The sequence below is a fragment of the Ciconia boyciana genome, chromosome 2, assembly GCF_034638445.1.
Source record: "Ciconia boyciana chromosome 2, ASM3463844v1, whole genome shotgun sequence".
Taxonomy (NCBI): Eukaryota; Metazoa; Chordata; class Aves; order Ciconiiformes; family Ciconiidae; genus Ciconia; species Ciconia boyciana.
Genome location: NC_132935.1, coordinates 112,051,873 through 112,078,911, shown reverse-complemented (window position 1 = coordinate 112,078,911; position 27,039 = coordinate 112,051,873). Strand labels below are relative to the sequence as shown.

At 36.7% G+C, this 27,039-nt stretch overlaps 1 protein-coding gene across 11 annotated transcripts in view; it reads left to right on the top strand.

The window, feature by feature from the left end:
• Nucleotides 1–27,039, top strand: part of SUGCT (succinyl-CoA:glutarate-CoA transferase) — a 336,110-nt gene that overhangs the window by 163,788 nt on the left and 145,283 nt on the right. For 6 of the 11 annotated variants that reach the window (XR_012041116.1, XM_072853552.1, XM_072853549.1 and 3 more), the window contains one exon: nucleotides 1,642–1,761. The exons of the other annotated variants lie outside the window; for them this stretch is intronic. Coding sequence is in view for 5 of the 6 variants with exons in the window: in XM_072853552.1 (XP_072709653.1) it covers nucleotides 1,642–1,761 (120 nt within the window). In the remaining variant the exon portion in view is untranslated. The remainder of the gene's footprint in view (nucleotides 1–1,641; nucleotides 1,762–27,039) is intronic. 11 annotated transcript variants of the gene reach the window in all.

Here is a 27,039-nt window from a genome sequence, read left to right as displayed (position 1 = left end):
TGCAGCTGCACTGCAAGCTTCACTGTAGACATGCTTTCCCTGTGTCACATTTTGGAGGCTGAAGTCATGATTACCTTAAGGTTCTCCAATTTCTATTGCATTTATGTAAAGTCCTGCATCTGGCACTGTTGGCACCGGTTAGAGTTATGCAGGTTTTTCTGCAGATTGTCAAGGTAAATCTCTTCCTCTGACATTTGCAGTATTGTCATCACTGATCCTCAGTCTTGTGTGTTATTCATGGTCTTGTTTTCAGATAAGGGGGGACATTAATTCTCAAAAATAGATGTGTTCTTATAAACTTCACTCAAGTCAACATTTCCTATTCCAGAAAGCTGCTTGGGCATGTCCATAACTTCGATAGGACTTTCAGCATGTACTTAAAAATACTTAAATGCTTAACTGGAGAGGGATGGACTAAATCTTTCCTGAATCAGAGCCATAATTTTTGATGTGTCAGTTACATGACCTATTGCAGAATCTGCTTTGACAGATGGATCTGGGTAATGTGAAAGCTATAGAAAGGCATCTTTGTGGGGAAGCTGGGTATTTCTTTTTATATTTCATTTTTTTCCTGTGTTCATCCTGGGAATAGCATTTACCACTGCTTACTTTTTTTATATATGTATATAGACATATATGTGTGTATATATATATATATATATAAAGTTTGTATAAATATGTGTATATATCTGTATATATATAAATAAAAGTAGATTCCTCTACTTGTCTGTTGTTATTAGAACTTTAGCTGTGTTAGAACAAAAAATTTACTTTCCCTTTACTGTTTAGTGTGAGAATGTACAGTGTGCTAATGAACCCTGAATGATATTTTTAAAACAAATTGTTATTGCCTTATCTTTCCAGAAAGAGTAAGATTTTTAATGTGGAAGCCATAGATGTTCTCCTTCATGGCTGCACATTGCCACCAGTGTTTCATTTGAGAGTATCTGTCCTAGGTTAGTTATCTGTTTCTGGGCAAAGCGGAGAAGAGGATTAACAAGAAGTTAAGGTATGCAGGAGGAGATGTGAACTGTTATCAGTCCTAGATGCATGGTAGAAATACCTCTTTGTATAGATTTGTGCCTGAAGTTTTGGAGATTCGGGTTGTAGGTAGTCTGTGGAAGAGCCATATATTTTTGAAATTTCATCGAAATATCCACTATGACTTAAGTTAGTTCAAAGGCATCTGAAAGAGGCTGAGCACCTGATTTTCAGAGATGAGATGTACATGAAAAGGTGGTAGTTTTATTAGACCAACTAATAACGTTAGTTTGAGGAAACTTTAAGGAAAATGTATCCTCAGTCCCTGCTGAAATCAATAGAAGCTGACAATGTTCTGTTTCTCAAAATCAGACCATATTGTTGCAGATTGAGAGATGCATCCAGAGAAAAAGATGCTTTAGGGCAAATGCTTTCCAGTCTAAGGCCTGTGGGCAAAATGTTGCCCTTAAGATCCTTGCTATTGGTAAGAAAAAATGAAAAATGAGGGAAATGCTTATAGTAAAGTATATTACTCTTGTAGTAGGACACTTTTTACCCACAGTTCCAAAAAGATGCAGTTCCCTCCATATTTCATTTTCCTGCTTTTGATATGCAGACAATAATGAATATTTCAATTTACTTTGTCTACTTGTTATTCAGATTACACTTATTAAAGAGCGTCAAAATAGGAGAGAAACCTGTGATGCTGATCAGTGCCACTGGATAACATTTACTACATGTGAGGTGCGGCAGTCCCTGTTGGTGGTGAGAGCAAAACAGGTGGGTTGTTCCCAGCAGCAGGCTTTCACTTCTGAGGGCTTTGACAGAGATTATTCTCTGTTCTACCTTGAGTCCATGTGCCCAGGTTTTCTTTTTTGAGAGCATGGAAAAGATGAGGTAATGCACCTTACTCACTGACACAAAAGTTGTTAAGTTTGCATCACTTTTACTGTGGCCAAGAGCATGTAAGGAGACTTATTGAGAAGCATCTGACATGCAATAACTCATCATCAGTTGAAAAATTTTCAGTATGTCAGTGTGCAGTCTTCCCCCCTGCCCCAAGTACTGGCTGTGCCATTCACGTAACCTCCCGACACAGAGAATTTAGGAAGGCCATTGTTTTTCAAAAAGCAGTCATGAGATCTGTCTGTAACTTTCTATCTGTAACTTTGTGTCTAGAGTGGTATGCACAAAGGAATGTCACAAAAGGGAAGGAAAATTACCTCGTACTGCAGTTCTGTCAATCTTAAATTTAAGAACATCTTTCTCTTGGTCAGGATTGTGAACTCAAAAACCAAATTTCCGAAAGTTCTAATATGAAGTCATATCTAGAAGCCATACAGTATTGCTAAGTAACCAAAAATATAGGTGGTTAGTGTAGAAAATTTCAAAGACAAAGTTGAAAGTACATAATATACTATTTTTTCTGTTACCAAATGTTTGTTCATGATTTCCCACTTTACTGTTTTGACACCTATGTTTGATATAAACATATACTTTAAAATTAAATAATCCTCACTATAATATCATTTATCCATTTCCTAGCACTTTTTATCTGTACATCTCAAAGTTCTTTGCTAAAGAGATGTCAGTATTCTTGTGTAACTTATCAGGAAATGGAAGCACTGAGGCACTGGACTGGCTTTGCATCAGGCCTGTGGTTGTCAGGACAAGAAAAGGGATCTCCTACGTTATAGGAGAATATTGCTGAAAGTTTTTTGCACTTTTAGAATTCTGGGAAGGTACAGGATACTTCAAAATTTTGTTCGGTGGGGTTTTTTTTTCTTTGTTTTGGTTTGGTTTGGGTTTTTTTGTCTGCAAACTGGTCATTTTTTAAACCAGCAGGGTCAAACTGCTGTGAGCTGAAATTTTGCCAAGTATCACTGATTTTGATTGTTCATGTAGTAAAACATGGTGGTTTCAATTTGGGTTTTACCATTTATTTTCAAGTTTTTTTGCATCCGAAGCTTGAAGGAAAACAAGAGAGTATGAAAAAACTGGCAGAAAGAGTGATTGGGGAATAAAAATACCCAAACCTCACTCAACTTTATAGTATACCTTTCTGTTGGATAAAGAAAGTGCAAGCAGTATGCAAGTGAATCAAAACTATTCAGCAGAGAATTCTGTGTTCTCAGTTCATGTCATGAAGGAAATGAAGAGAGAGAGCGTGTTATGACAACTCTGTCAGGCAGTGACTGATTTTTAAACTTTTTTTACATTTTATTTTATTCTTTTACTGTATTTGAATTGAGACTTTCAAACCTACTTTCCTATGAAAACCAGTTTCTCAAAGAGTTGACTTGACTGTCTAATGCTGGACTGAAACAAGAAACCTGTGCTTGGCTTTTGGCTAATACATCACATAGTGCTGAGATGACGCTCCTGTCCAGCTGGAAATATTCAGTTCATTGTTCATCCATTGCGATCAGGATGTGTCATGGGGGTTGGCCTGTTTGTTCTATTTTTGTTTCTTTCCTTTTGCTTGCATGGTTAAACAGTTTTAAGTGCATAGATGATAACTGGGGCTTCATTCTAATACATACGTCTTGTCTGTGCCATGTTTTTATCAGTAACACTCTTTTAGGGGGAGGAAAGAAGAATGTACCTCATTCTGAATCATAATCTAGCTTCCACTGGGTTTGCGTCCTGCTCCCTTTTCTTTTCCAGGCTATCGCATTTTTTTCCTTTCTTCAGGGGTTTGATTGCCGTATTTGTTTTCCACTTTAGCAATACAGACAGATTATTACTGCATGGTATTTAGGGGACTGTGGTATCTGATGGATTAAGCATAAATCTGTCTGGGAATATTGTGGGTTCTGATTTGGTTCTGAGGGTGATGTACTGTTTGGCATTAGGAAAATCACTTAACAGTGCACCCCAAAAGGTAAAAAGGTGTGTAAGTTAACATAAGAAAGAACATATTAAAGTTAATTTATGCTGAGATGCTAATTGAAGATGTGCCAGTTTATAGTTTTTTGTGTTTTGCGGTAGAGGAAATGTAAGATAAATGCTAGGCGATTCTAGGGTTAGCTCATATCATTAACACTGTACCATTAGTAAAAGCTTCTTAGTCTTTCCTGTAATTTTTCAATGTGTTAACTACCATTCATGAGCAATCAGAACATAACAATATTATTCTTTATGAAGATATGAACAACTGTGAAATAAAGTTTTCCCATCATAAAATAGGTACAGTACTTCATAACTCACTTATATTTTTAGAATTTATACTTAAATATTTATTTATGTCTCTATATAATACTTATTATATATAAAATTTGTGGCAGAGAAGAAAAAAGATATGAATTTCTTGATGTGAAGGCTTCTGTTAAATTCACTGGAGAGGGGCTTTGGATTTTTTTTTTTTTTTAGGGAATAACTATCTCCGTCTCCTTCTCTTTATTACTTTTCTCATTTTCATGAAGCACACATGTTTTTAAGAAGTATGAAAATTATTATTTTTAATTTTATGCAAAAGCAGGATAGATCAGAGAGCAGGTAACGAATTTACATAATTTGGTTCCCAAATGTATTTCCTCTGCTAGGTTTTGATGAGAAAAAAATAAAATTTACAACCAAAGTAAATGAGTGGTTTCCCCTACAATGGAAATATTGATAAATCCTGACTTCTGGAGGGTACTCTCTGAGATATTGGTATTAACAGTTTGAGTAATGTCCTGCATGTGTTCACTAGTTGGGTAATACCAAAGGAAGGAAGCAGTGCACAGTTGCATACTGAGTAAGAAAACAGAAGGAAAAAAAAGCTGTGCAAATTATAAATGTGTGGCCTGTGCCAAATTTATGTGAGAGATGAGTTTAAATGTATTATTGATTGCTAGCACAGATTTATAACTTAGTTGCTGAAGATCGTACAGAATTAGTATGTTAGCAAAAGTGTAAAAACTTTTAAATACTTCTAGCAGTCTGTATATGTCGGACATAAGAAAACTTTAGTGGTAATCTTTTTGACCTTTTACTTTTACTTGATGCATTTTTGACCTTTTGACCTTTTTGACCTTTTACTTGATGCATTTTCCCTGTGCTTTTGAAAGAAGAGATTAATATACTGCTCTGGTGCACTTAATTAGTAGCAAAACAGCTTTTGTTATGCTTTGTAATATTACATAGCAATCCAACTGAAAGAGGAGGAAAATTGTGGGTAAACATGAATAAATAAGGAAGCGATTAGATTATATGAAAATTGTTTAGATTCTGATGGAAGTTTCTGTAATCTGCTAATGGCAGTAAGTACAGTTTAATTACTAATGCCAAAAAAGGAGGCTGAACATGGAAGGGAGGGAATTTTTCTACTTGTTACCACTTATGATTTTCTAAAAGCTATCCATATGGGTCCACTTGGTCTGGACTTATAGGCAAGTTGGTCTCTAGCCAGATGCTCCATCTCCTTGAGCTCACACCTCTCTATAGAGTTCTAATGTTCCCCTGAAGAGTACTTTTTTTTTTTTTTTAAACTCTCTAATTTAGATTTGGCAGTTGAAGCATGATGGCGATTGAATGTTTTGAGAACGAGCAATAAATAAAGCTTTAAAACTTCCATTGTTTTGTCTCTCAGCTGCTGTGCTATGCAGTTGCATAAGCATCCGTAGGCTAATGTAGTGGAAATCAGATTGGATTACATCTGCTAAGGTCACATTTTGGTTAAGATTTCTTTCCTTTTTTTTTTTTCCTTTTTTTTTTTTTCTTTCCTCCAAAGCTCCAGCTATCCTCATTTGTATCATAAATAGGGAAATATAAAGGAGGAGTGCTTTGTTTTATGAGACAATGTCCAACAAGGAATTGGTTGAATGAAAAAGTAGAGTTTGGCTAAACTGAACAACATACTTGTAATGAAACATGATTTCTTTCCTCCCACCCCTGCCCCCCTCCCACGCCCCGCAATGAATACCATGTAATCCTCCTCTCTTCTTCCACCATGGTAACCTGTTGTTGTGCCTCTGCCTGCTCAATGTTTGATCTGCATGTCATATGGCTCTTTCAAACTGTGCAAACCCCAGTAAGCCACAGAGATTTGTGCCTCTTTGACAAAGCAGTCTAACAAGGTAAAGAGCCACTATATTATGGAAAACACGGGGTATCTCTAAGGTGGCAGTGTGTTCTCCACCCTCCTGCAGAGCTTTGAAGGCAGCAAAGGAGAGCGTGTGGGTTTTTTCACTGCATGTAGTGAAGGTAGTTGGGTGACAGACTCACTTCCAACGTCCCGGTCCTGATACTGGGATTGTAACAATCAGGAGTTGCTTGCATAATACAGAGCCAGGGCCAAGAGAAAGCATGTGTAGATCACTGTACAGGATGTGGACGTTAAACATGTGCGTGAAAGACTGGAGGTTTTCTGGTTGGTTGTTTCTTCCATTCTTGTGTGCAGTGTAGGCTATGTAGATATCCAAAAGTTGAAAAATGCTGACATGATATGAGTCTGCAAAGCAATACACAAAAAACAGCGTTCAACTAAAATCAGATCACAAAACTGGGCACATGCAAAATAATCCGTGCTCTGCCAAGTAATCTCTAAACTGTGTTTACCTGTAGATTCACATGAAGAAACCCAGAAATACCCCTTAAAAAATACCTGGTAAAACTTTATCTGATTCATACTCAAGATCAAAACTGGGAATCATCAGGTTCCTTCTTCCTTAATATTCTCTAGAATACTCTAGTGTACTTATTTAACCCCAAAGGGTAAATGTTAAGTATTATTGCTTTATTATTATTAAAAGTTTGGATCATTTTCCAAAATATTTGGACTCTACAAAGTTTGCAAAACCATACTGGAAATTTCATAATATACTTTCTTGTAAAGTTCTGACCTTTTCTTCTTCTGATTGCACTGTAAGAACCGTTCTTATAGTATTCTGGGAATTCTCTTTCTTGTTTTATTTAGACGCAGGAAATGCATGATAATTTTGAAGGGGAGGGGCAATGATTACATTTTCTGAAATTCCAGAAACAGTTCAAATCAAGGTTTGACTGAGAATTTTTGCTTTCCTTTTTTTTTCCTTTCCATTCAGGAGTCTAGTTCATTTGAAACACAGCTTAGAGTTGGAGCAAATTATGGCAGCAGGGGAATGCAAACTGTCCTCCAATAGAGGGAGGATAGGTCAAATACATGCTATTGCATTCCCCCATGCGTTGTGCAGGCAAATACAGCCTTCACACTTTCCACCCTTTCTGTCTCTCAACAGATACTACCTAAGGAATGAACTGGGTGTTCTTAATGCTTTGCTTTGTTCCTTCTTCAGCCAGCATTACCTGTGCTTTCACGGCTGTGTTCTTCTGGAAAATGTTTGTAGTTTGATTGTGCCATCTCTTCCGCTTTTAGCCACTGTGGACTCTGGAGTGTTCTGAGCCTCTTGAGGTTAATTATACAGCTACAAATCCTGTTAGAGACTAAAACTGCTTTGAGTGAAAAAAGTTGAAATTTGTTTTTTTCCTGACAAGAAAGCCGTTGGCAAAAGAAGTGACAGTAAAGCTTCATAAGTGTTTCATTCTAACGTGCCGTGTGGATGCTTTTATTCTCAAATACAGCCATTTTGTGGTTTCCTTTTCAAAGGGACTAAGTGAAACAATGTAAAGATACACTGTTTGAAGTAAGCATGTCTGCAGAGGGAGCTACTATTCAGTAATTGCTTTGTTTTTTTTTTTTTTTGCCAGTTACTGACCTCTTTTCTCAAGCCCTAAATCTTCATTAGCATGCCACGCTCTTTGTTCGGGACAGATTTTAATTTCATATTTCTTTGTTGTGGTGTAGATCTGACCACAGAAGGTTTTGCCACCTATGGGCTTGACTTGTGTTTCAGTAGCACTATTGACTGGTAGTGACCAAGTGAATCGGGTGAAGGTTCCAGCTATGTTAGTGAAGAACATCTGGCCATCTACACATCACAAGACAGTGTTTACTCTGAAGTGCTGAAATAGCAGAGGTGAGGTGCAGGGTAAGAAAACAACAGGACACATAACTGTGAAACATCCGATATGCTGTCAGGTTGAATTGACATTTCCTTTATTTCAGGACTTAAGGCAAATGGGGGGGACCAAAGGTACGCCCAGTAGTTTTATTGTCTTTGTGCTTGATTATTTATTCAAGGAAAGAAAACCTAATTCTTCTAATAATTTCCAACAATTTTATACTCCGTAAGATTCCCCTCTGTATGTGGAAGGACTCTGTGACAAATCTAGAAAACAATTAATTTTCATTGAGGTTTTAAAATTGCCTAGGAAAGATGGATTGATGGATATAGACTACCATGGTTGAACAGAAGATGAGAAAAAAACGTTTAAAAGCAATCCCAGGCCTCAGAAAAGCTCCAATGTTACTGTTTGAACTCTGACCACATAAATAATAAGCCTTTGTTAAAGCCCCAAGGCTGCTAGGTAAAAACTGCAAATCCTTATAAATTAGTTATAATATATAGTCCTCAGAATAGATTACTACAGACTTGGAACTGAAACATTTTAGCAGTCCATTAGCCATTTTCTTTTTCTTGAATTCAGAGGAAAAACACATCAGTTACAAAAAAACATACTATGAATATTTCTTTAAAGTGTAAGAGAATTTTTTTCACACTTTGGAAATGGCTTTGAAGAATGCTGGTATCAGCCCTTGCTTTGTTGGCTGCTGGACTCTATGCTATCCTGGCAGGATTTTATTTTTTTTTCTACTGTATGCAGAATCTTCTACCTCCTTTTTTCTTAACTGAGAACCTTCCAGTATAACATTAAGCAAAGCGACTAACATCTGCCACACGTTTTTTGTTCTTTATCTTATCTTCTGTTGAGGAAGAGATTGGTACATTCAGAATGATGTACGATTTCATATTTTTGCTTTTGGATGTGTTTATGTTACTTTAGGTGTATCTTGGGAAGGTAGGGTCAAAGAAGTTTGTTTTCACCGCTATTGGAAAGTGGTGAAAAGGACTGGAGTGTTTAGTTCAGCAGAACGACTATTTAGCTTCCACCGATTGACACTGTTGCAAACTTAAGGTTGTAGCTCTAATTCTCTGTCTTCTGTGCCCATTAGTTCCAGGCTGAATAGTGCTGAATATTGCTTCATGCACAAAGTCTGGACAGGTATAGATCTTGGGACAATCTAGAGCAATGGAAACCTATGGCTTTTGTGTTACAGACACAAGATGAGGAAAAGTGGCATAAATACACTTCAAAATCTCATTTAGATACTACTTTAGGCTGATAGAAATGATCATGAGTTGTGGAGATGACTCAACAGCCAGCTGTTTGGAGATGGTTCTGCTTCTCTAAATGCCAACGCATTTTTTACAGCAAACTTTACGTAACAAGTGCCAAGATGTCTGATCCGCTTTTTAACTGGTCGCAGTGGGACTGTCACACTTCTGTCACCATCATATAGAAACTTGTCCTGGAAACAGTTTGTGTCTGGCATGTTATGCTGCCAAATCTCATGGCCTGTCATCTCTTTTCTGCCTAAACTATGGCAGAAGTCAGAAGGGGATTGTAAAATTACCCTTCTATCCTCACCCTTCTACCTGCAATTTTACATGGCTGTATGCTGTACAGCATCTTTCAGAGTTTGGCTTCATATTTTAAAGAAACTATTATTGATTTATCTGGAAAGACAGGAAAGGCAATCCTTGGATGGATTTTGAAAAACCTAATTTTTTTTTTCTTTTTTTCCAATGCCTTTGAAACTGCTGCTTTCCATGCCAGAAGTTTTCTCCAGGTAAAGTGATAGTTCTGTTTTTGAAATACAGTATCAATAAAATAAAATCTGAAAAAATAACCAAATAGGATTAAACATTGTGTTGTTAAACCCACTCAGAAAGCTTATTTTGATAAGCTTGGTGTATAGGGAGTGATTACCGAAAATGCTAAATTAGTTTTTAGTAGACATAAGACAGTTTCAAATAAGGTGTTACTGTGATAACCCCTGTGAAGTGAACACTGCTTGTTGTTCAGTGTTGATGTCAATGGATCTTCCATAAAAGCATCTGCCTTTGCAGTCCTGACTTCACGGTGGAAGGCTTTCTGTCAAAACCTTTTAATCCAACTGATCATGAGAGATAAACTTTGTTATTTGTATGTCTTTCAGTTTGCTCTTGTTCAGTTCCAGTTCATATTATATTCCTATTTAGGGGAGATATGTTAGACTACACAATAACTACCATGTAAGAGGTCTCTTTGCAAATAGGGAGTGGATCATGGAGCTATTTGTTTCCCCTGAATTTTCATTGCCCTGCTGGTCTTTCAGCTATTGCCAGAATCTTTTCAGTTCAGTGCTAGTGTAGGATTCTGAATGGATCATTTTCAGTGGTGGATTTGTATCGTAAATTTGGATGATCACACCTCCCTCCCCCCCCATGTTCCTGTGATATGAAGGTGATACTTTCTTCAACACAAAACGGGAGGGTGAAGCTAAGTAATAGTACAACTTTTCCTAAAAAATGGAAGATTTTCCAAATATTAATGGATATGGAGCTTCATTTGACATAAGTCATCCCAGGGCACTCATTGACTTTGTAACTGGCTATGAGGTAGAGGAACTGAGACCAATAGATTTTAGGCTGTCATTTTGAAAGGGTAAAGTTGGATCTAATTGAGATAGAGAGTCTGCTTTTAAGTTTTGACTGAAACCAGTTTGGTCAGTGAAAATTGTATGTGTTTGATAAATTTTTAATTTTTCTAATGAAAAACATTATCAATATGAGAAACTTCAGCCAGAAGTTTGTAAGCTCCCCCACCACTCTTTCCAAATAATTTTTCCAAGCATTTGGAAATTTAAAAATTTCCCCAAAAATCTGAGAATCTAAAAGGTCATCTGTCGGAGAATATAGATTCTAATGCTCCATTCCCTCAGGTGTGAGAAGTAAAGCATCCCTTCAAATAGCCCTGATAATCTATATATCAGCCTTCCTACACAAGTCAACAGCAGATCAGTGAAAGGAGATGGGATATAATTCTGTCCCACTTCATTCAAGTCAGCATTAAAGTTCCAGTCGATCTCTTTATGCTTTTTTGTGCCTTAAACTATGTTTCTATATCTGTTTTCCTCTGCATGGTGAAGAATTTGTGAAGTAAAGTTAGGGATAAAATAAAATCTAGTCACCATTTTATTCAATGCTATGCAGTATGGTATGCAGTGCTAACAGTCAGTGGCCTCAAGTAGCTGTATTTAATGGTGCAGTAATAGAAATGTAGCTTTGCTGGCAGGTGTGATACCACAGCTCATGCAGTGTGCAATCTCAAAAACTAGAAAATGCCTTTTAACAGGTGTGGAGATGGTCCTTCATGATCTTTAGTAGCTGAATTTCAGAGGACTTACTTCTGTTTTATATTGTATATTCTACATATATTGTATATATTGTAAAATATGTTTATATTGTGGTCCAGAAAAGTTCTTTCTGAAACACCAAATATCACCCTTCCCAGTGTATCTCCTAAAATATTGATTTTCCGCTTTATTTTACGTGAACCCTTTTCAGCCCTGACTTCGTTCTATTTCTGACAAATTACAACAGGTAATCTGAGAGTTTGCATGACAGGCAGTGGGTTAGGAGCTGAGAAAGAAGTAGCATTCAAAACAAAGAGACCAAAGGGATGAAAGGGGAGAGTCGGGAGAATGGTGGAAGAGGTATTCCCTGCAAGCTTTGTTAGCTATTTCATAAATCTTGTGTCAGTGCAATAAAAGTGGCTTCTGTGGGTTTAAGAATGGGTCTTAAAACAATATATGCTTCTAGAGGAGAGATGGCTACTGCAAAATTTTATCATAAGCCACTTGCAGCTCAAGAATAAATGTGGAATGGCCTATAAAGCTAAAAGTTTCTGTCTTACTTCTTTAAACTGCTATACTGTTGCCAGTTAGCCTGATTTATACTATTGGAAACTACAGCTGTTCTGTTCTATTACTTCCTTAACAGAAATTTGTATATTGAAATCATTGTTTCAGTTAAACTAAGATTGGTTTATGATAATATGACTGCATAAAGGCAAATAATTACTATATTTTTAAATAATTTTTAAAAAATAATCCTTAATTCTTCTTTCAGTCCCTTGTGTCCTGGAGCCAGAAACAAAAGAGTTTTAAAATCTTTTATTTAAGTAGCATAGAGACTGAACTGTGTTTACCTCTTTTTTTTTTTTTTTTAAAGTTAATTTTGCAGGCATTATGGCTATATCTGCAAACCGTCTATGTTTGCCTTTTCAAAATGTGATTATTGCTCATAAAAGCAGTTTTAATTGAATGCTTATGTCATGAATGGCTTGTAGCATGCTTAAAACTACATGCCTCTATTTATATGACTATAGTTTATTTTTTAGAGCTCCCTGTATAACAATACTGGGAAATTACTAAAGGTTTTTTTGCTATTCAGCTGGGTGATTTTAAAAGATATTGCCGTTATATTGGACTATTGGCATTGTTGCTTAGGAATAAAAACTTAAGAAAATTATCCCTTCCCCCTTTCAAACAAAGCCACATCTAAAAAGGTCACAAAAGGAAACACACAATTCAAATAATCTCCTTGCTGTATCTGAGATTAACTAGGACACAGATGTTTCAATTTATAGTTTGATCTGGTGTAATATATACATTTAACAAAATCCTGTTTTGTATTGCTTCTATAAACACTAACATCTGATAAAAGCATGTTGGCTTTTCTGCCATCTACTTGAATCAGAAACCTCTGAGCCAGTGCTTAGAAAGCAGGAGTCTGACATTCAGAGACCTGAATTAACTCTTTCAGCATTTGGCTGCAACTTTTCTAAGCCTTTTCCCTGCCTTTCGAATGGCAAATCCATTTGTGGTTTTCTCAATTTAAGCTGCTGTGGATAATTATTAGACTTTGTTCTTGCTGTATTTAAAGATGAAATAATTCAACACTGTTCATTACGGCTCATTTCCGGGCCACACTGTAGCCATTAAATTTCTGAGAAATCCCTGACATTTTTCATATACCATGACTACAATGTTTTCCCCCCCGCTGTTTGCCAGGCGTTAGCCCACCTGTCTGTGAAGGGAAATGGCTTTGGCGTGATCAGAATCTTTATGGAAGGTCATGAACAAGCAGTCTTTGTCCTTTTTTGCCAAAAGCAGTTTCCCCTTTATCCGCAAATAGCATTATCTAATAAATGAATTGCTTCCTCTGAATCACAGATATCACCCAGAGATTGGCTGATTTTTATATCCCAAAGGTGAAGTTATCTCGCTTCTGACTGTGTGTGTACCAGCAAATTTTAGTTTTATCAGGTTTACTTCAGAAAATAATTAGCGGCTACTTTACTATTTCCTGCTAATTATCCTAATGAAGCAGGGCACAATAACCAGAAAGACACCTGACAGCCAGGCAGCAAATTCTGAGAATGTGGAGGATTATATCCAACCTCTTGAGTTTATCTTCACAGTTTTGTTGACACCTGCAATAAGGAAGTAAATATTGCTGTATAAGGAGGTTTTTATACCTTTTGGTATATATATGCCTGTACACGTCCTGCCTGTTATTTCTAAAGTTGGAGGATTTAATCTTGCAAGCTTCTTACTCTGTGCAGGTCTGTTGATCTCTGTAGCTATTACAGTTGGTAGTAAGTGCAGAATTGTTCCATATTCCCTCAGCTAGGATATGATCACGACCCTTATGAAAGTTTAAGCAACAGTCATACCTCTGATGGGAAATGAGGGAAGCAACAAATCAGTAACTAATGAAAGAATTATCGTAGACTTAACCCAAAGTTTGAGAATTTGAATCTGTAAGGTACAGATTCATGGAGTGATATAAAACCATACCTGCTTAGATATGTTGCTGGGGGCCACGGAAAGTAAAAGAAGGAAAAGCATTTCCTGTACTGCTTTGCAAAATGTAGAAGTACTACTTTAGTAGTACTCGGTTACATTTCTATGAACCTTGCCTGAAAGGCAAAACTTAAGGTAAAAAGCCCCGCAGCAACTTACTCCTGTATTTGTAAGGCATGGATTTACTGTGTGGCCTTCTTTAAAACCCCATTTAAGTGATAAGCCTTGTGAACCTGCCAGACTGATGCAAGTTCAGGGAGGCAGCAGCCCAGACCCACTCAGTTCAGGGTTTTGAAGAAGAGTAGATGTTAGTAGTCTACCATGTTGCTTGGAGGGCTTGCAGGAAAGTAGTCCATCTGTCCCCCTTCCCCACCTGTTTGCTCTGCCAAAGTCCAGATCCAGCTGTGGACATGTGCAACTGGTGTGGTCAGTCCAGGCCCTGTGCTTAAAGAGCCATTGAATTAATAGCTGTGCTGACAGCCAGCAGCATGCCTGGCAGGCTGACCATGAGGACTTTGGAGGCTGGGGCTGGAGGAGATGGTCTCAGAAGTGCCAGGAGGGATTTTTTTTTTTTCTTTAATAAATTTTGCTGATTTTTCTATGTATCCTTTGAAAAATTAGGGTGGCCTTATATTTGAAGTCACCTTATATTTGGGCCAGTACGGTAGTTCTGGCTAAATCTGTGAGAATGGCCAGAGTCTACAAGGATAAACCACAATGAGGTGGAGAAAAAAGCATTCTAAATTTGTTTTGGCAGAAATTGGTTAATTAAGTCTGTTTAGCATTACACAAGACCTTAGCTTGGCCAACTTACTATCTTTGTTAAATATGTGGCTTCCCAGGAGTAAATCTGGATGAAATGTCTTAGTATTGTTTAACTCATTTTCATAGGGAAAACACAAAAATTGTGCAATTGCATATATTGGACCAAAAAATATATATATGTTTGCATTTTCCCATGAAACTCTCTTTTCCAGAAAGAAGAAAATTTACGGATAGAGTTGTTGGTTTTAGGCCCTATATTGAGGGAAATGGCAGTATTTTCTTTGTTATGCTCCATCACCCCCAAAACTGGAACACAGATTCAAACAGCAAAAGCTGAGAGTGATATATTAATGATGTTTTAAGAACACTGATCTATCAAAACCAACAAGTCAAGACCCTCTTCAGTGTCTCTAACAGATGACCTGGGAGAAATACCCCACATAGTCTTCCTAGCTTTAGCAGCTGTTGCTAGACCTAGGTTAGCTACTATCTATTCAGGTAATAGTCAGATGATTGAAATAAATTTATTGAGGTTCATGGCAGTATTTTCTGACTGTAGAAAAATCTTTCCTGGAGGAAGTGTATGATTCTGGGAAGCCAAATGGGCTAAAAGTGTATATGGAAAATCTCAGAGATACAGGAGAATGGGCTTAGAGACAGGCTAATTTTCTTCTCACTAGTATATTGCATGGCTTACCTTTAGCACACAGTAGACTTAAGCAGGTTCAAGGTCTATTCTTCTCCCCAAATACAGGAATAAATTAATGAAAATATAGAAATAATTTACATTTAAAGGAAATTAATGGTACAAGGGGAACTTAACAGCAATTTTCTGTCTCAAAATACAATTCGAGAAGTAATTTACAAAAATAAGTCAACTCTGAGTTCATTTTTTGTTTTTAAATTCTGTCTGTTAAAAATAGAGGCACACTCAGTGTGAATAAACAAACTAGAAAAAGTGGTTTTAAAGTAGTCTCTGGGCTTTCAAGGTAGAGAATGTAGTGAAGAGCTTATCAGAAAGTAAGTCAGCTTAAAAGACCTAGGGCATCATTACTCTGGCCTGTCTTGTCCCTACAGTTACACTGAGAGGCCAAAAAGCTGTCCTTTATGTCACCCATGGATTTTTTGTAGTATAAAGGTAAGTCTTGGGTTGTAAAATTTTCAATTTCTGTGGCAGTCACATGTTTTCTTCCTCTGCACTCTTCATCTAATGGAATACTAGGCTAAGCACAGCACGTGAACACACACATTGTATTACTCTGAGTTGCACTATGGGCCAGAAAAGCTCAAACTTTGAATATGATTCTTACAAGCAGGAGATTAGGAAGAAAGCAGTGCTACTGATTAGTATTGTAAAGTTTTTATCGTTACCTTTTACAGTGAGTAGAAGTTCAAATAGCTGTGTAGATGTATATGTATTGTACATAGGCATCAATTATCAACCCATTGCTATCTTACTATAAAGCTGACCAAAATTTTGGCCTAGGTTATGCTTGATTTGACTCAGCTTGGGAGACTTTACCTATTGTAAGTTTTATGCTTTTTTTTTTTTTTTTAAATCAACTTAATGCTCAAGGTATTGCAGAGAACTTTGAGTGAAACTGAATGCAGCAATATAAGCATAGAATTCCATATACAAATGAACAAACTGTTCTGGTAATACTCACTCTTGGTTGCAAATGTAAAGGTAATGAATGGCCACTATAGTCTATTTCCCATCTGGTTTTAACAGTCTGTTTCTTTTTCATTTTCCAAAATGTGCTGGTATCTAAGAGCTTATTTAGCAAGTTTCTACTTTGGTAATTAATGAAACACTGTCATTTTCTAGTATACATCTGTGGAGCTTTTTGAATTGTTATTGTGTTGCCATGTTTAGGACAACAGCTTGAGTTAAAGCCAAAGATAGCTTTGAATCATTTGGTATCAAGGTACTAATGAGCTCTGCAGACATTTCAAATACAATTTTTCCCTCTTCAGCCAGGTGTGGCTTAATCCACTCTATTTTTCCCATAAGCAATATGATGTGCAATATATAACTTTCTCCTCATACTGCAAAGAATGTTTCCAAAAGGTTAAAGTCATGCTTTTTGCAACACAGAAGAGACTTCGCCGATTTCTCTTTTCCTGCTGTTAGATTACTATCCATTTCCACCCTGAAATTTGATGGCCTGACAATAAATAGTTTTCCTCAAAATCTCAGATTGTGAACTATACTAGTTTGTATATTCTGATTTGTGTGTGTGTGTTTCCTACCCTTAAAAACTGTTTATGAATCAAAGTAAAAAAGCTATTTCTACAGGGTTCATACTCAAGGATCATTTTTCTAAATTCTAGCTGCAACAATGCAAACAATTTACATTCAGATTCCAAGGATTTAATACTGTAGTAAAAGCATTGAAGTCATTACAAATGAATTTATCAGGAATTCATTCCTCTTGATTGATGTGCTAAGTGGAAGCATGTAGGACATTAAGAGGATCTTATATAAATCTTGATGGTATTTGCTATCTTGCTAAAAGTATAAGCTGCTTCTTAGAGAATGTGTACATGTTCTGCTATTGATTTGTTTGCAGCCACATAGTTAAACAGTAAGATTTCTGGCTAGTAAAATCCTTGTGCACATGTCATGGGAGTTCTGTGCTTTGCTCCAGCTCCAGGAGAAGGGTGCCAGCTTTTGCCTCAGTATTTCTGACTCATTCAGCAAAACATAATTTTGTCAGCGCCCAATTACCAGAAAGTGTCAGCTCTGCTATTTAAAGCAGTTAGTAAGGTTTTTCAATAAGATTTGTATACATTCAGCATTTTTTAAAATATTAGTTCAGTATGCCCTTTGTAGCCCATTCATTTTCTTTAGAAAACATTCTAGTTACAGGTTGGCTTCTCTAAGATGTCAGCCAAACTCATGCTATGGCTTTATTTGCTGTAGGGTGGCAATGCTATGACATTCATCATGGCAATCACTCCAAGGGTGCTGAAATTTGTGATTCAAATTTTCTCTTGGGGAAGTCTTGCTTCAGACCAAAGACATGAGCCTCCACTTGTCATCTTGGAATAAACACGTAATTCCACAGAGCACCTGCAGCTGCTAAAAATACCTCATTGAAGCAAACAAGACAACAAATCCTTTGATATGCAGCAAAGAGGATGGGTGTCCCTTTGATATTTCCCCAACATGTTTCTTTTAGTATTGTCATTTGAAGGGTTAAATGTAGCAGAGAATTTTCTTTCATTCCTTCCCTACCAGCCAAGGTGTCCACCCAAAATGACAAATGCTTTGTTAAAAGGATTGCATGTACAAGCCAGTATCTTCAGAGTACTGAAAATCTCTTAAGTACCTCCATATATCAAGAAATATTGTTACTTTTTAATCAACTAGCTGTCTTGAATGAAAGGAATTCCCACCCAAGGAAAAATAACCTCACATCATGATTATTTTGTGTTACTGCCATAATTCATATTTTTTTCCATAGATACAAGGTTCATGTCTTGGAATTCAAGGTGAGATGTTTTTCTGTAGTTCTGGTTTCTATTGTCAGTGATAATTCCACTGATAACAGAATAGCATACCCTTTATTTGGGTGGGGGAACATATTTGTGTTTCACTAGAAATGTTTGGTTAACAGAAGCACAAGAAACTAAACCACAAAATCTAAAAAGGGAAGTTTAAATGTATTTTTTATAGGAGCGGATCTGTAATAAAAACAATAAAATCCAGTGTTTAAGCTTTATAGAAATAATTTAATGACCAGCTGCAGCAATAAACACCTTTCCGTTTTGATTGGGTCTTAACTCCTCCATCCAGTGATTAATTGCTCCATGAAAGACAAACACATTACATTATACCTTAAGTATAACATCCTGTTTTAAAGATTCCACTAGTGCAGTTTAAATGTTTTTGATCCTGTTCAGACTTTAAAAGGATATTTCAAGGATCCTCCATTTATCATTACTTCTTGCATGTATTCAGGACCAAGGCAATAACTGGCCAGTATTTCCTTTCTCATATTCAGCTTTGGCCTTGCTTGCATTTGTATTCCACTTAGAGAATAATGTAATATTGTGGTTTCACAACTTGTTTTCATTGGAAACACCATGGAAAGTACAGGATGAGGATTGTATTTTATTTAAATTGTCGGAAAAATCAGAACTTTATTAAAAAGTTCTGTAACTGGTTCCTATGCAGGATGGAGCATGCATTAATGTATTATTATTAAAGCCATATTCATCGCAGATAATGGAACAGCCACTAAGACAGTGATACAAAAATAGTTTGGATATAAACTAGACTTTATCTGATGATCTAAGAGGGAAATAATTATAGTAAAAATCTCTATTTCATCCACTCCTCTTCTTACACAATTAGGCTTTCTTTCTCAAGGAAGCCTGAAAAAGGGACTGTATATGACACTAGCATCAAGAAACCTACGCCACGGCAAAGGTTATATCTGTATCAGAAGTATGAACTTCATTTGTTTTTTGAATTCCATTTTATTTCACTTTGTGTCGTAACCTCCATTTGAGAGCATTACCTTAAGTTTTGTTACAGAATTGCAGAAGGGTTGAGGTTGGAAGGGACCTCTTGAGGTCACCTGGTCCAACCCCTGTGCTCAAGCAGGGTCACCCAGAGCCAGTTTCCCAGGATCATGTCCAGCTGGCTTTATAATATCTCCATCCAAGGTGGGAGATTCCACAACCTGTTCCAATGCCCAGTCACCCTCACAGTAAAAAAGTATTTCCTGATGTTCAGTTGGCACCTCCTGTTTGTGCCCATTGCCTCTTGTCCTGTCACTGGGCACCACTGAAAAGAGCCTGGCTACCTCTTCTTTACACTCTCCCTTCAGGTATTTATATACATTGTTCCCGAGACTTCTCCAGGCTAAACAGTTGCAGCGCTCTCGGCCTCTTGTCATATGAGAGATACTCCGGTCCCTTAATCATTGTAGTTGTCCTTTGCTGGACTGTGTCCAATAGCTCCACATCAAGCTTGTACCAGGGATTTTATTTTATTTTATTTTGGATTAAAACATTTGTTCTGGGATGATGCCTTTTATGAAAAATCAGCACAATCTAGCACTTCTTCCTTTAATGGTTTCTCTGATGAGCCCATCCAGAGAAACAATAGATTCTTGAATGGGAACAGCGGCAGAGGCAAGTTCAGGACTGTTTCTTCCTTTTAGTCATCTGTGTCTCTGAATACTGTTGACAAGATGTGTCAATAGTTAACGCACATTCCTTTGCTAAGCTGGTAGTGTTTGCTTGCTTGCAGTGTTTTCCCATAGCCACCTGAGAGCCCAGAGTGAGTGGAACTTGACAGAAAAGTTTATGAACTCAGAAAAATGAGGCACTAATGTCAAGATCCAGAACAGCTGGGTGACAGCGTCCTACTGGAAGGGAACTGTGCCAGCTGTAAGATCTCTAAAGAAAACTAGAGCTTAAGGGGTAGTGCTTAGTTACCATCCAGTCCTAGGAAGCTGGATATAGTCACCTTGGCCACTGGGAGAAATAGGTCAGGCTGAGATAAATCTCCCTACTCATTTCATGATCTGAAAAGAAAGACTTGATGGACCTAATTTAACTAGGTGAACTAGGTTCTAGGCAACTAGGTGAAATCAACCATGTTAAGGCTTGTATAATGTATAGTAAAGGTAATGTAAAATGAAAATCAGATTCTTTATGCCTTGAAGTACAACATTTTTAGAGCCAAAGATCTAACGTTAAGCTGAATAATTTTTATCATTGGACTTCAAAAACTTGTGTAAATTTACGTTTGTTAGCACCCACTAACATAGGTGTTGTGATTTGTCTGCTTTATCCAGAAGAGCCAATTAGGCAATAGAAACATGAATTGAGATATTTAATTAAAGTGCTCATATTCAAATAGGAAAACCTCAGTCAAACATTTAAATTATGTTAAAGACAATAGGCCAAACTATTTCTTGTGATTCTCTTGTACTTGGTGACGAATCTGGCCTCATTTGAGTCAAGCAGTACAATAGTGAACTACTCAGTTTTAGTAGTTCTCAAGGGAATAGCTGTCAGATATTTAGCTACTTCTTAAAAGTACAAACTCCTTGTTGTTAACAGCTGTTTATTGGTTCTCATCACAAGTGCAACATTATTTGGGATTTCTGAAATAGAGGGAGCAATGTGAAACATTCAGTTAAAGCAGTGGAAAAATATAGTTTAAATATGCGTACAAGAATATAGGAAAACAGTCAGAAATACAATACAACTGATGAAAATTCAGCAAGAAAAAATTATTTGAAGTCATAAACAAATAAATTATTTGAAGTCATAAACAAATTTGAAGTCAGAATATCAGGTAAAAAAAAATCTGTTCTTCCCAGCTTTCCTTTTTTTGGTAGAAGTTTGTTTAGATATTCTTTAGACATCATTTTTGCTCTTGATTTGGGAGATGAAATAGAAAAATATAGTAGCTTTTTATGGTGATAAGGACAGATTTTATTTCAGACTTTTGCTTTCCATTACTATATGATAGCCTGGAGGTATCTTTCTTTATGCTTCTCTATTTTCCATAGTGATCAAATAAAGACAATCTAAAACTGTGTATGTGCAATCTCAACATATTATGAACTTTACCATCTGAACCCATGTAGTTAGAGATCAGCAAGATATGCATGGGACAGCATGTATAGCAAGTGGCACTCCCATGTCTTGTTTCATTCTCTCATTGCCTTATTTAGCACGTGGTGTTCTAGGTATGAAATAGTGTGCCTGTGCAGATAGTATACCATTCAGAAAGCAATTCACTGAGTTTTGTTATACATTCGTATTATGACTTGCACAAATGATCTGCAGGATATATTGTCCTTTGTCAAAGAAAGGGTTAAAATAGGTTTTTCGTGCTCTGGTTTCATCAGTGTTAAGGTTTATATGTTAGATCCTAGACCTTTGGAAACATCATTTGTTTTGCAGACTCTTCATTGAAAGTGTTCTCTGTTTCAGTCTGTTTGATTTTTGTATCTTTCCTATTTCAATGTAGTCATAATGTTAAAAATCAGCTAGTTTCAAATTAAAAAAAAAATAAAAATGAGGCATGTTTTAGAATTTCAATCATTATAGAGAAGTTTTTAGATTTAAGATATGTGCATGTTTACATACACCATTAGTATCTTGATCCTTGTTATCATTCTTTTCTTGGGTGCTAGTCATGTTTTTGCCTGATACTTTTTGGACAGGATATCAAGAGCGATAGACTGTTGATAAAATGCTTTTTAAGTTGAAGTATTTCAGTAGTTCTAATTACTATAGATATGTCTGAACTTACATTCATTGATTATTTCTGTATGAGGTCATGGTGGAATCATCCACTTAATAGTATGCGACGACAGCAGTGCGAAAATAATTGTAGCTTTTGAGCTGATATGGGAAAACTGCTGAAAATAAATACTCATCACATCAAGAATTCTTTTAAGTAGTGCATGGAAAAGGTGAAAATACAAACTGACAGCAATAAATTCAGAGAGCTTTTAGAATAACATCTATTTGTCCATTTTAATATCAGCAGCCACAGTATATAATGTAAACATGACAGGCCTGAATGTGAGCCAGCCAGCTGCCTGCCCCCAAAGCAGCTGGTGAAAGACTGGTCCAGTCCCTGAGACTTTCCCGGGAATTCTCAGGAGGCTAGGAGGAGAAAAAAAAATCATCATCTTGTAGTCCCCAGCTTCTGGAGAAGTGGGGACAGAAAAAACACCATATACCTGAAGATGATTTCTGACTTTGTCCAGGACTGTGGGTGTCCTTTTCCCTTCACTATTTATTTACATTCAGTAAAACTCAGATGTAGCCTAGGACATGGGCCAGTTACTGCTGTACTGGAGAATACTATTAGTCCATCTGATGGTTTAGAGGAAGACACCCCCCTCTCCTCCTTCATTCCCTTCGTAATGCACCTGGCCAGTTGTGCAATGCTAACCAATGAACAGCTGCTAACAATGAGGAAATTGTGCTCATAAGAAGTAGCTCAGGATCTGATGGCTATTCTCGGGGGAGAAAATGAAGCACTAGGGACTTGTTTCTTGCCAGGACTTGTTTCTTCCCCCCCCTCCAAGTTGTCTCTTTTTTGAATTAAATACTTTTATCTTCTCTGTTTATGACTTTGTGGAGCTGATTTCTTTAGAGGGACTCCATTTCCCCATCATTTCCTCCTCCCCTCCCCCTTTTCCTTCTCCTGCTCCTGCTTTTCTGTGCCCGCCCCCCCCCCCCCTCCATCTGGGAGGATTAAGGATTTTACAGCTGAGAAATAGCCAGGCATTGCAATAGCTATTTATAGTATGATTGGTAACTTTTCCTAGCAGTAATGTTTGTCTGCATTAATGTTATCAATATATGTGTAGGTGAGTATATGGATGTGAATTAGCATATGGTGTACATTTTACACAGAGAATGTGCATGTAGCAAGTATCTAGTATATCCTCTCAAGACATTCCCATTTACTGAGTGTCCTTCCTACAAACATCTTGTAGTACTTTAAAAAAAAAAAAAAAACAAACCACCCCAAAACCCAAAAAAAACCCCAAAACAACAGAAAAAAGAACCCCAAACCACTAAAAAAAACAACACAAAACCAAACAGGGTATGAAAATTCAGTGCCAAAGAGGTGTAATTGAAACTTAGCTAATAACATAAAGAACTCCATCTATGAAGGGAAGTCAGTTCTTTGGGCTTGAGAAAATAAGCAGAAACATCTAAACTCTGATGATGTTCTAATTTGAGAAAGTCTGCCATCCTTCACAGCCTGAGTTAGGCATATGCCTCTGGGAGAGTGGTCAAAGAAATCCATATAAATAATGAATGTAGTGAATCTCTTTCTTTTGTAACTATGAAATTCTTGCATTGACTCATGTTTTCAGTCTGGTAAAATCCTTTAAGTAGAAAAAAATTCAATTCAGAGTGGCTAGACAGGAGTTTCAGAAGTAACTATCAATACTTATACTGTTCTATGTAAAAGTTGGGGTTTTTTTTAACAACTTCAGTTGATTCAGATGCTATCAAGGGACATCTAGCAATCACCATTAATTTATAAACTCATTATTTTAGTACATATTTCTCTATAGGCCTTGCTGTTTCATCATGAGAATGATCCAACTGGAATACTCTGTCACAGTTTTATTTCTCACGTTAAAATAATTCTTACCAACTCACTACACTTCTATACTGGCATAAGAAAGCTAAAACTGTTTCTGGCTTGAAAGTATGCCTGTTATAATACAAACAAATGTGTATGCTGTTCTGTATGAAAATATACAAAAAAAGATCATCTTCAGAAATCTGCTATAGTTGAAAGAGTTTTCATGAGTGGATAGGAAACAAGTGATCAGTAGCAGGCATGATTCATCAATCTATTTAGCAATGGTCATGGTATTTAGTAGAAAATCTACTAGGATTGCTTTAAATACAAATAATTTTCTCTGTTCTTCATCTTGAAATAGCCTACAGACCTCATCCAACAGAAAGTTGAAAAAAAAATTAACGTAAAATTACCTCTCTTCTTACCTCATTCTACATTGAGGAAGAAAGGAGAGTACTTGGAATGATGCTCTGAAGCTAGTCACTGGGATACCATTAAATGAAAGTCAACCGAGTGGGCAGCATTTGCCTGAAGGCCTTGATACTGTGCTTACAGGCTGGATTTCAGCAAATTTGTTTGTTCCCGTGACTTGTGAACCTGCGTGTAGCCAATCCTGAAATAACTGTGAACACTTTACTCAGAAACTTGCACTGAATGTGACATTTTTAGTTGTAATTATGGCCACCAGATCACAATATCTGAAAGTGTTCCTTACAAAAAGCAGACTTGCTTGGAACACCTCCAGCTGCCTTGAAAATTGGAATTTCTGATCAGATCAGCAGAACCCATGAGTATCTTGCTGTGACCAAGGAAGCAAGAACTAAAACCTAAAACCAAGCATCTCAAGCCTATCTTTGTTGACATGGTTTGGGCCAGTCACAGAGAAAGCATGTGAAGCCTTAAGGAAGTTCTGGCCTATCACATAGCTGATGAAAAGTAATGAAGACCATCTGGCCTTCATAATAACTGAAATCATCTATGCCAGCTTCAGAGAAGGCAGCATTCCATCATTCCTAAGCATGCAATAGTCTAGCCAATTTTGGAGAAATGTACGTTTCATGCCAATGCCCTCATAAATTATACCCATGCTTCTTCCTATCTCATCTCATGTTCTGTCTCTCTGTTTTAGCAAGATTACAGAGTAGTTGATGGCAACTCATTCTCTGTAGTACATGATTCTCTTAGAACATGTATACCATGAGGTGACAGAAATGATGTAAGCTCCAGATGAAATACAAATGTTCAAGTTCTTGCTGCTAGATTTCACTTCAGCCTTTGACAGAGTAAATACATACTGCATGTACAGCCTATGCAAGGTAGAGAAGTACAACGTAAACTCATTCCTTTGGGAGGTGTAACATAGCATTTCAAAGGCTATGCCCTTTACCTCACCTGGATATCTTTTTTCCTCTTTGTTATCCAGGACTTTCCAGAATGGCTGAACTCCACAGAAATGATGCTGTACAATTCAGGCTTGCAGCAGGAGTTAGATACAATGTATTTTCATTAAAATATTATTTATTAATGATAATATGTATGAATTTTAATGGTTTAAAGAAATCTTAGTAATTCCAGACTAGATTATTCCAGTGGTTATAAAGATGCATGTCTACTCTAGCTCCACTGAGATGGGTAGAAATACTTTGGAATTCTTCAGTCAGAATCCAGTCTGCAAATACCACTAGCCACTGAGGCAAATGCAGCTGTTATTTTTATACTGATAATGCTAGTACATTAGATGATTTTTATATATATATATATAAAAATAAAATTTTTTACAATAATTTTGTTTTGCTCACCAAAACCTGGGAGAGGCTTTTTTCTGTCACAGCAGAGCAAAAAAACATTTTGATGAAAAAGGGAGAAAGTTGCTGTGAAAGACTTTAGTGAGAGAGATTTTTTTTGCAAAACAAACCACAGTTTAAACAATTTTTAGGCACTTTTGGAGGCATGACATGATCAGCATTCATGCTGAAGGATTAATCTCAGGATTGTAACTATTTGATAAACATATATTAATTTCCAAAGTTTCCTGAAAGGAGAATAAAAATAATTTAGTCTTATCAAATAGCAGCCAGCCCTCCCTTTGCATAAGTCATGATTTTTGTGTTGATGTGGTGTTTTTCAAACCTATGAGTCATCTTTTTGTCTTCAACGTTCCTACTTGCAATTTTTTCTACCTCATGGTTCATTCCTATTGCTGTTCAGTTGCTGTACTAGTCTTTCTGATCTTAAATTCCACAGGGACTCTTGTTAAATATATATTAGGGTTGGGCATATTTTATTATGCCCTATAAAGGCACCTTTACATATGCAAGCTCACGAGTCATCATTGCTCATGCAGTTAGACTCAATGAAGTCAAGGAGACCACTTATATCAATAGAGGCATGTAAAATCAACTCTCAAACATCCCAAGGTATGAAATTTAATCTTGTTAGCACAAATATGTTTTGGGACTTTATGAGAGAACCTCCATGCATGTGTTTAATCCCTGGAGCTTTTAGATCATTTCTCTGAATTAAGTTAATGTGATCCACACTTCCCCCCCTCCCCGACCCTTTTGAATCATGGGAGAGTTTAGGATTTTACTTACGATACATTTAAAAGATCAATCCACAGCAAGTTTCCTGAAAGAAGTACATTGTACAGTATACCTAAGACTATTTGGGAAAATAAACAAATTATTTGGGTATCATTATTAGAACAACCTGGTAACCTGGTCTCATCAAGAAACTGATGATTTTCAAAAAACGACAAGAACACAGAACCTCCTTTGAAAGAGCTCTAGTATTGCTATTTAAAATGTTGGCTCCTCCAGTTGAGGACTTGGGTTCACCACTTGATTGTAATACAGTATTGAAGTAGACGTTTTAATATTACAATGATTTTGAGAGGTTTTGACCTTTGTGGAAGATGGCAGACCTCAAACTAGACTGTTTATTTGGGCAGAGATTTTGAAAACCCAAATTGTACAGATTTCCTCCTCAATATGGGTGTAAGCACTTCACTAATTGCTGAGTTTGTGAGAAACCTGAACACTTTGAGATCCATCAGCATCCCTGAAAAATTCATATTATGAAGAAATTAGGGTAAAAGTCTTTGTCTTTGTCATCATTTAAGGCAATTTGAAACAAGTGTAATTAAAGATGTAATCTTTAGTTTGCTTGAAGCAATGCAACTTCAGGGATAGATGTCAGGGGCTAACTTCTAGCCCTCTTGATGTTAGAGGTAAAATTTCTATTGACTTTTTACTCAATGGACTTTATTTTTAGTCACTTGAAGTTTGCATCATTTTAAAATACAGTTAAGTAAAGCACCTGCCTAAAATAAATATTACCCTGCAGTACTGGGAACAGAGTACAACTTTGTTTTGTTACTGAATCAGAACCAAAGGTGGAAAATAACTTGTCTGTCTTGTTCCAT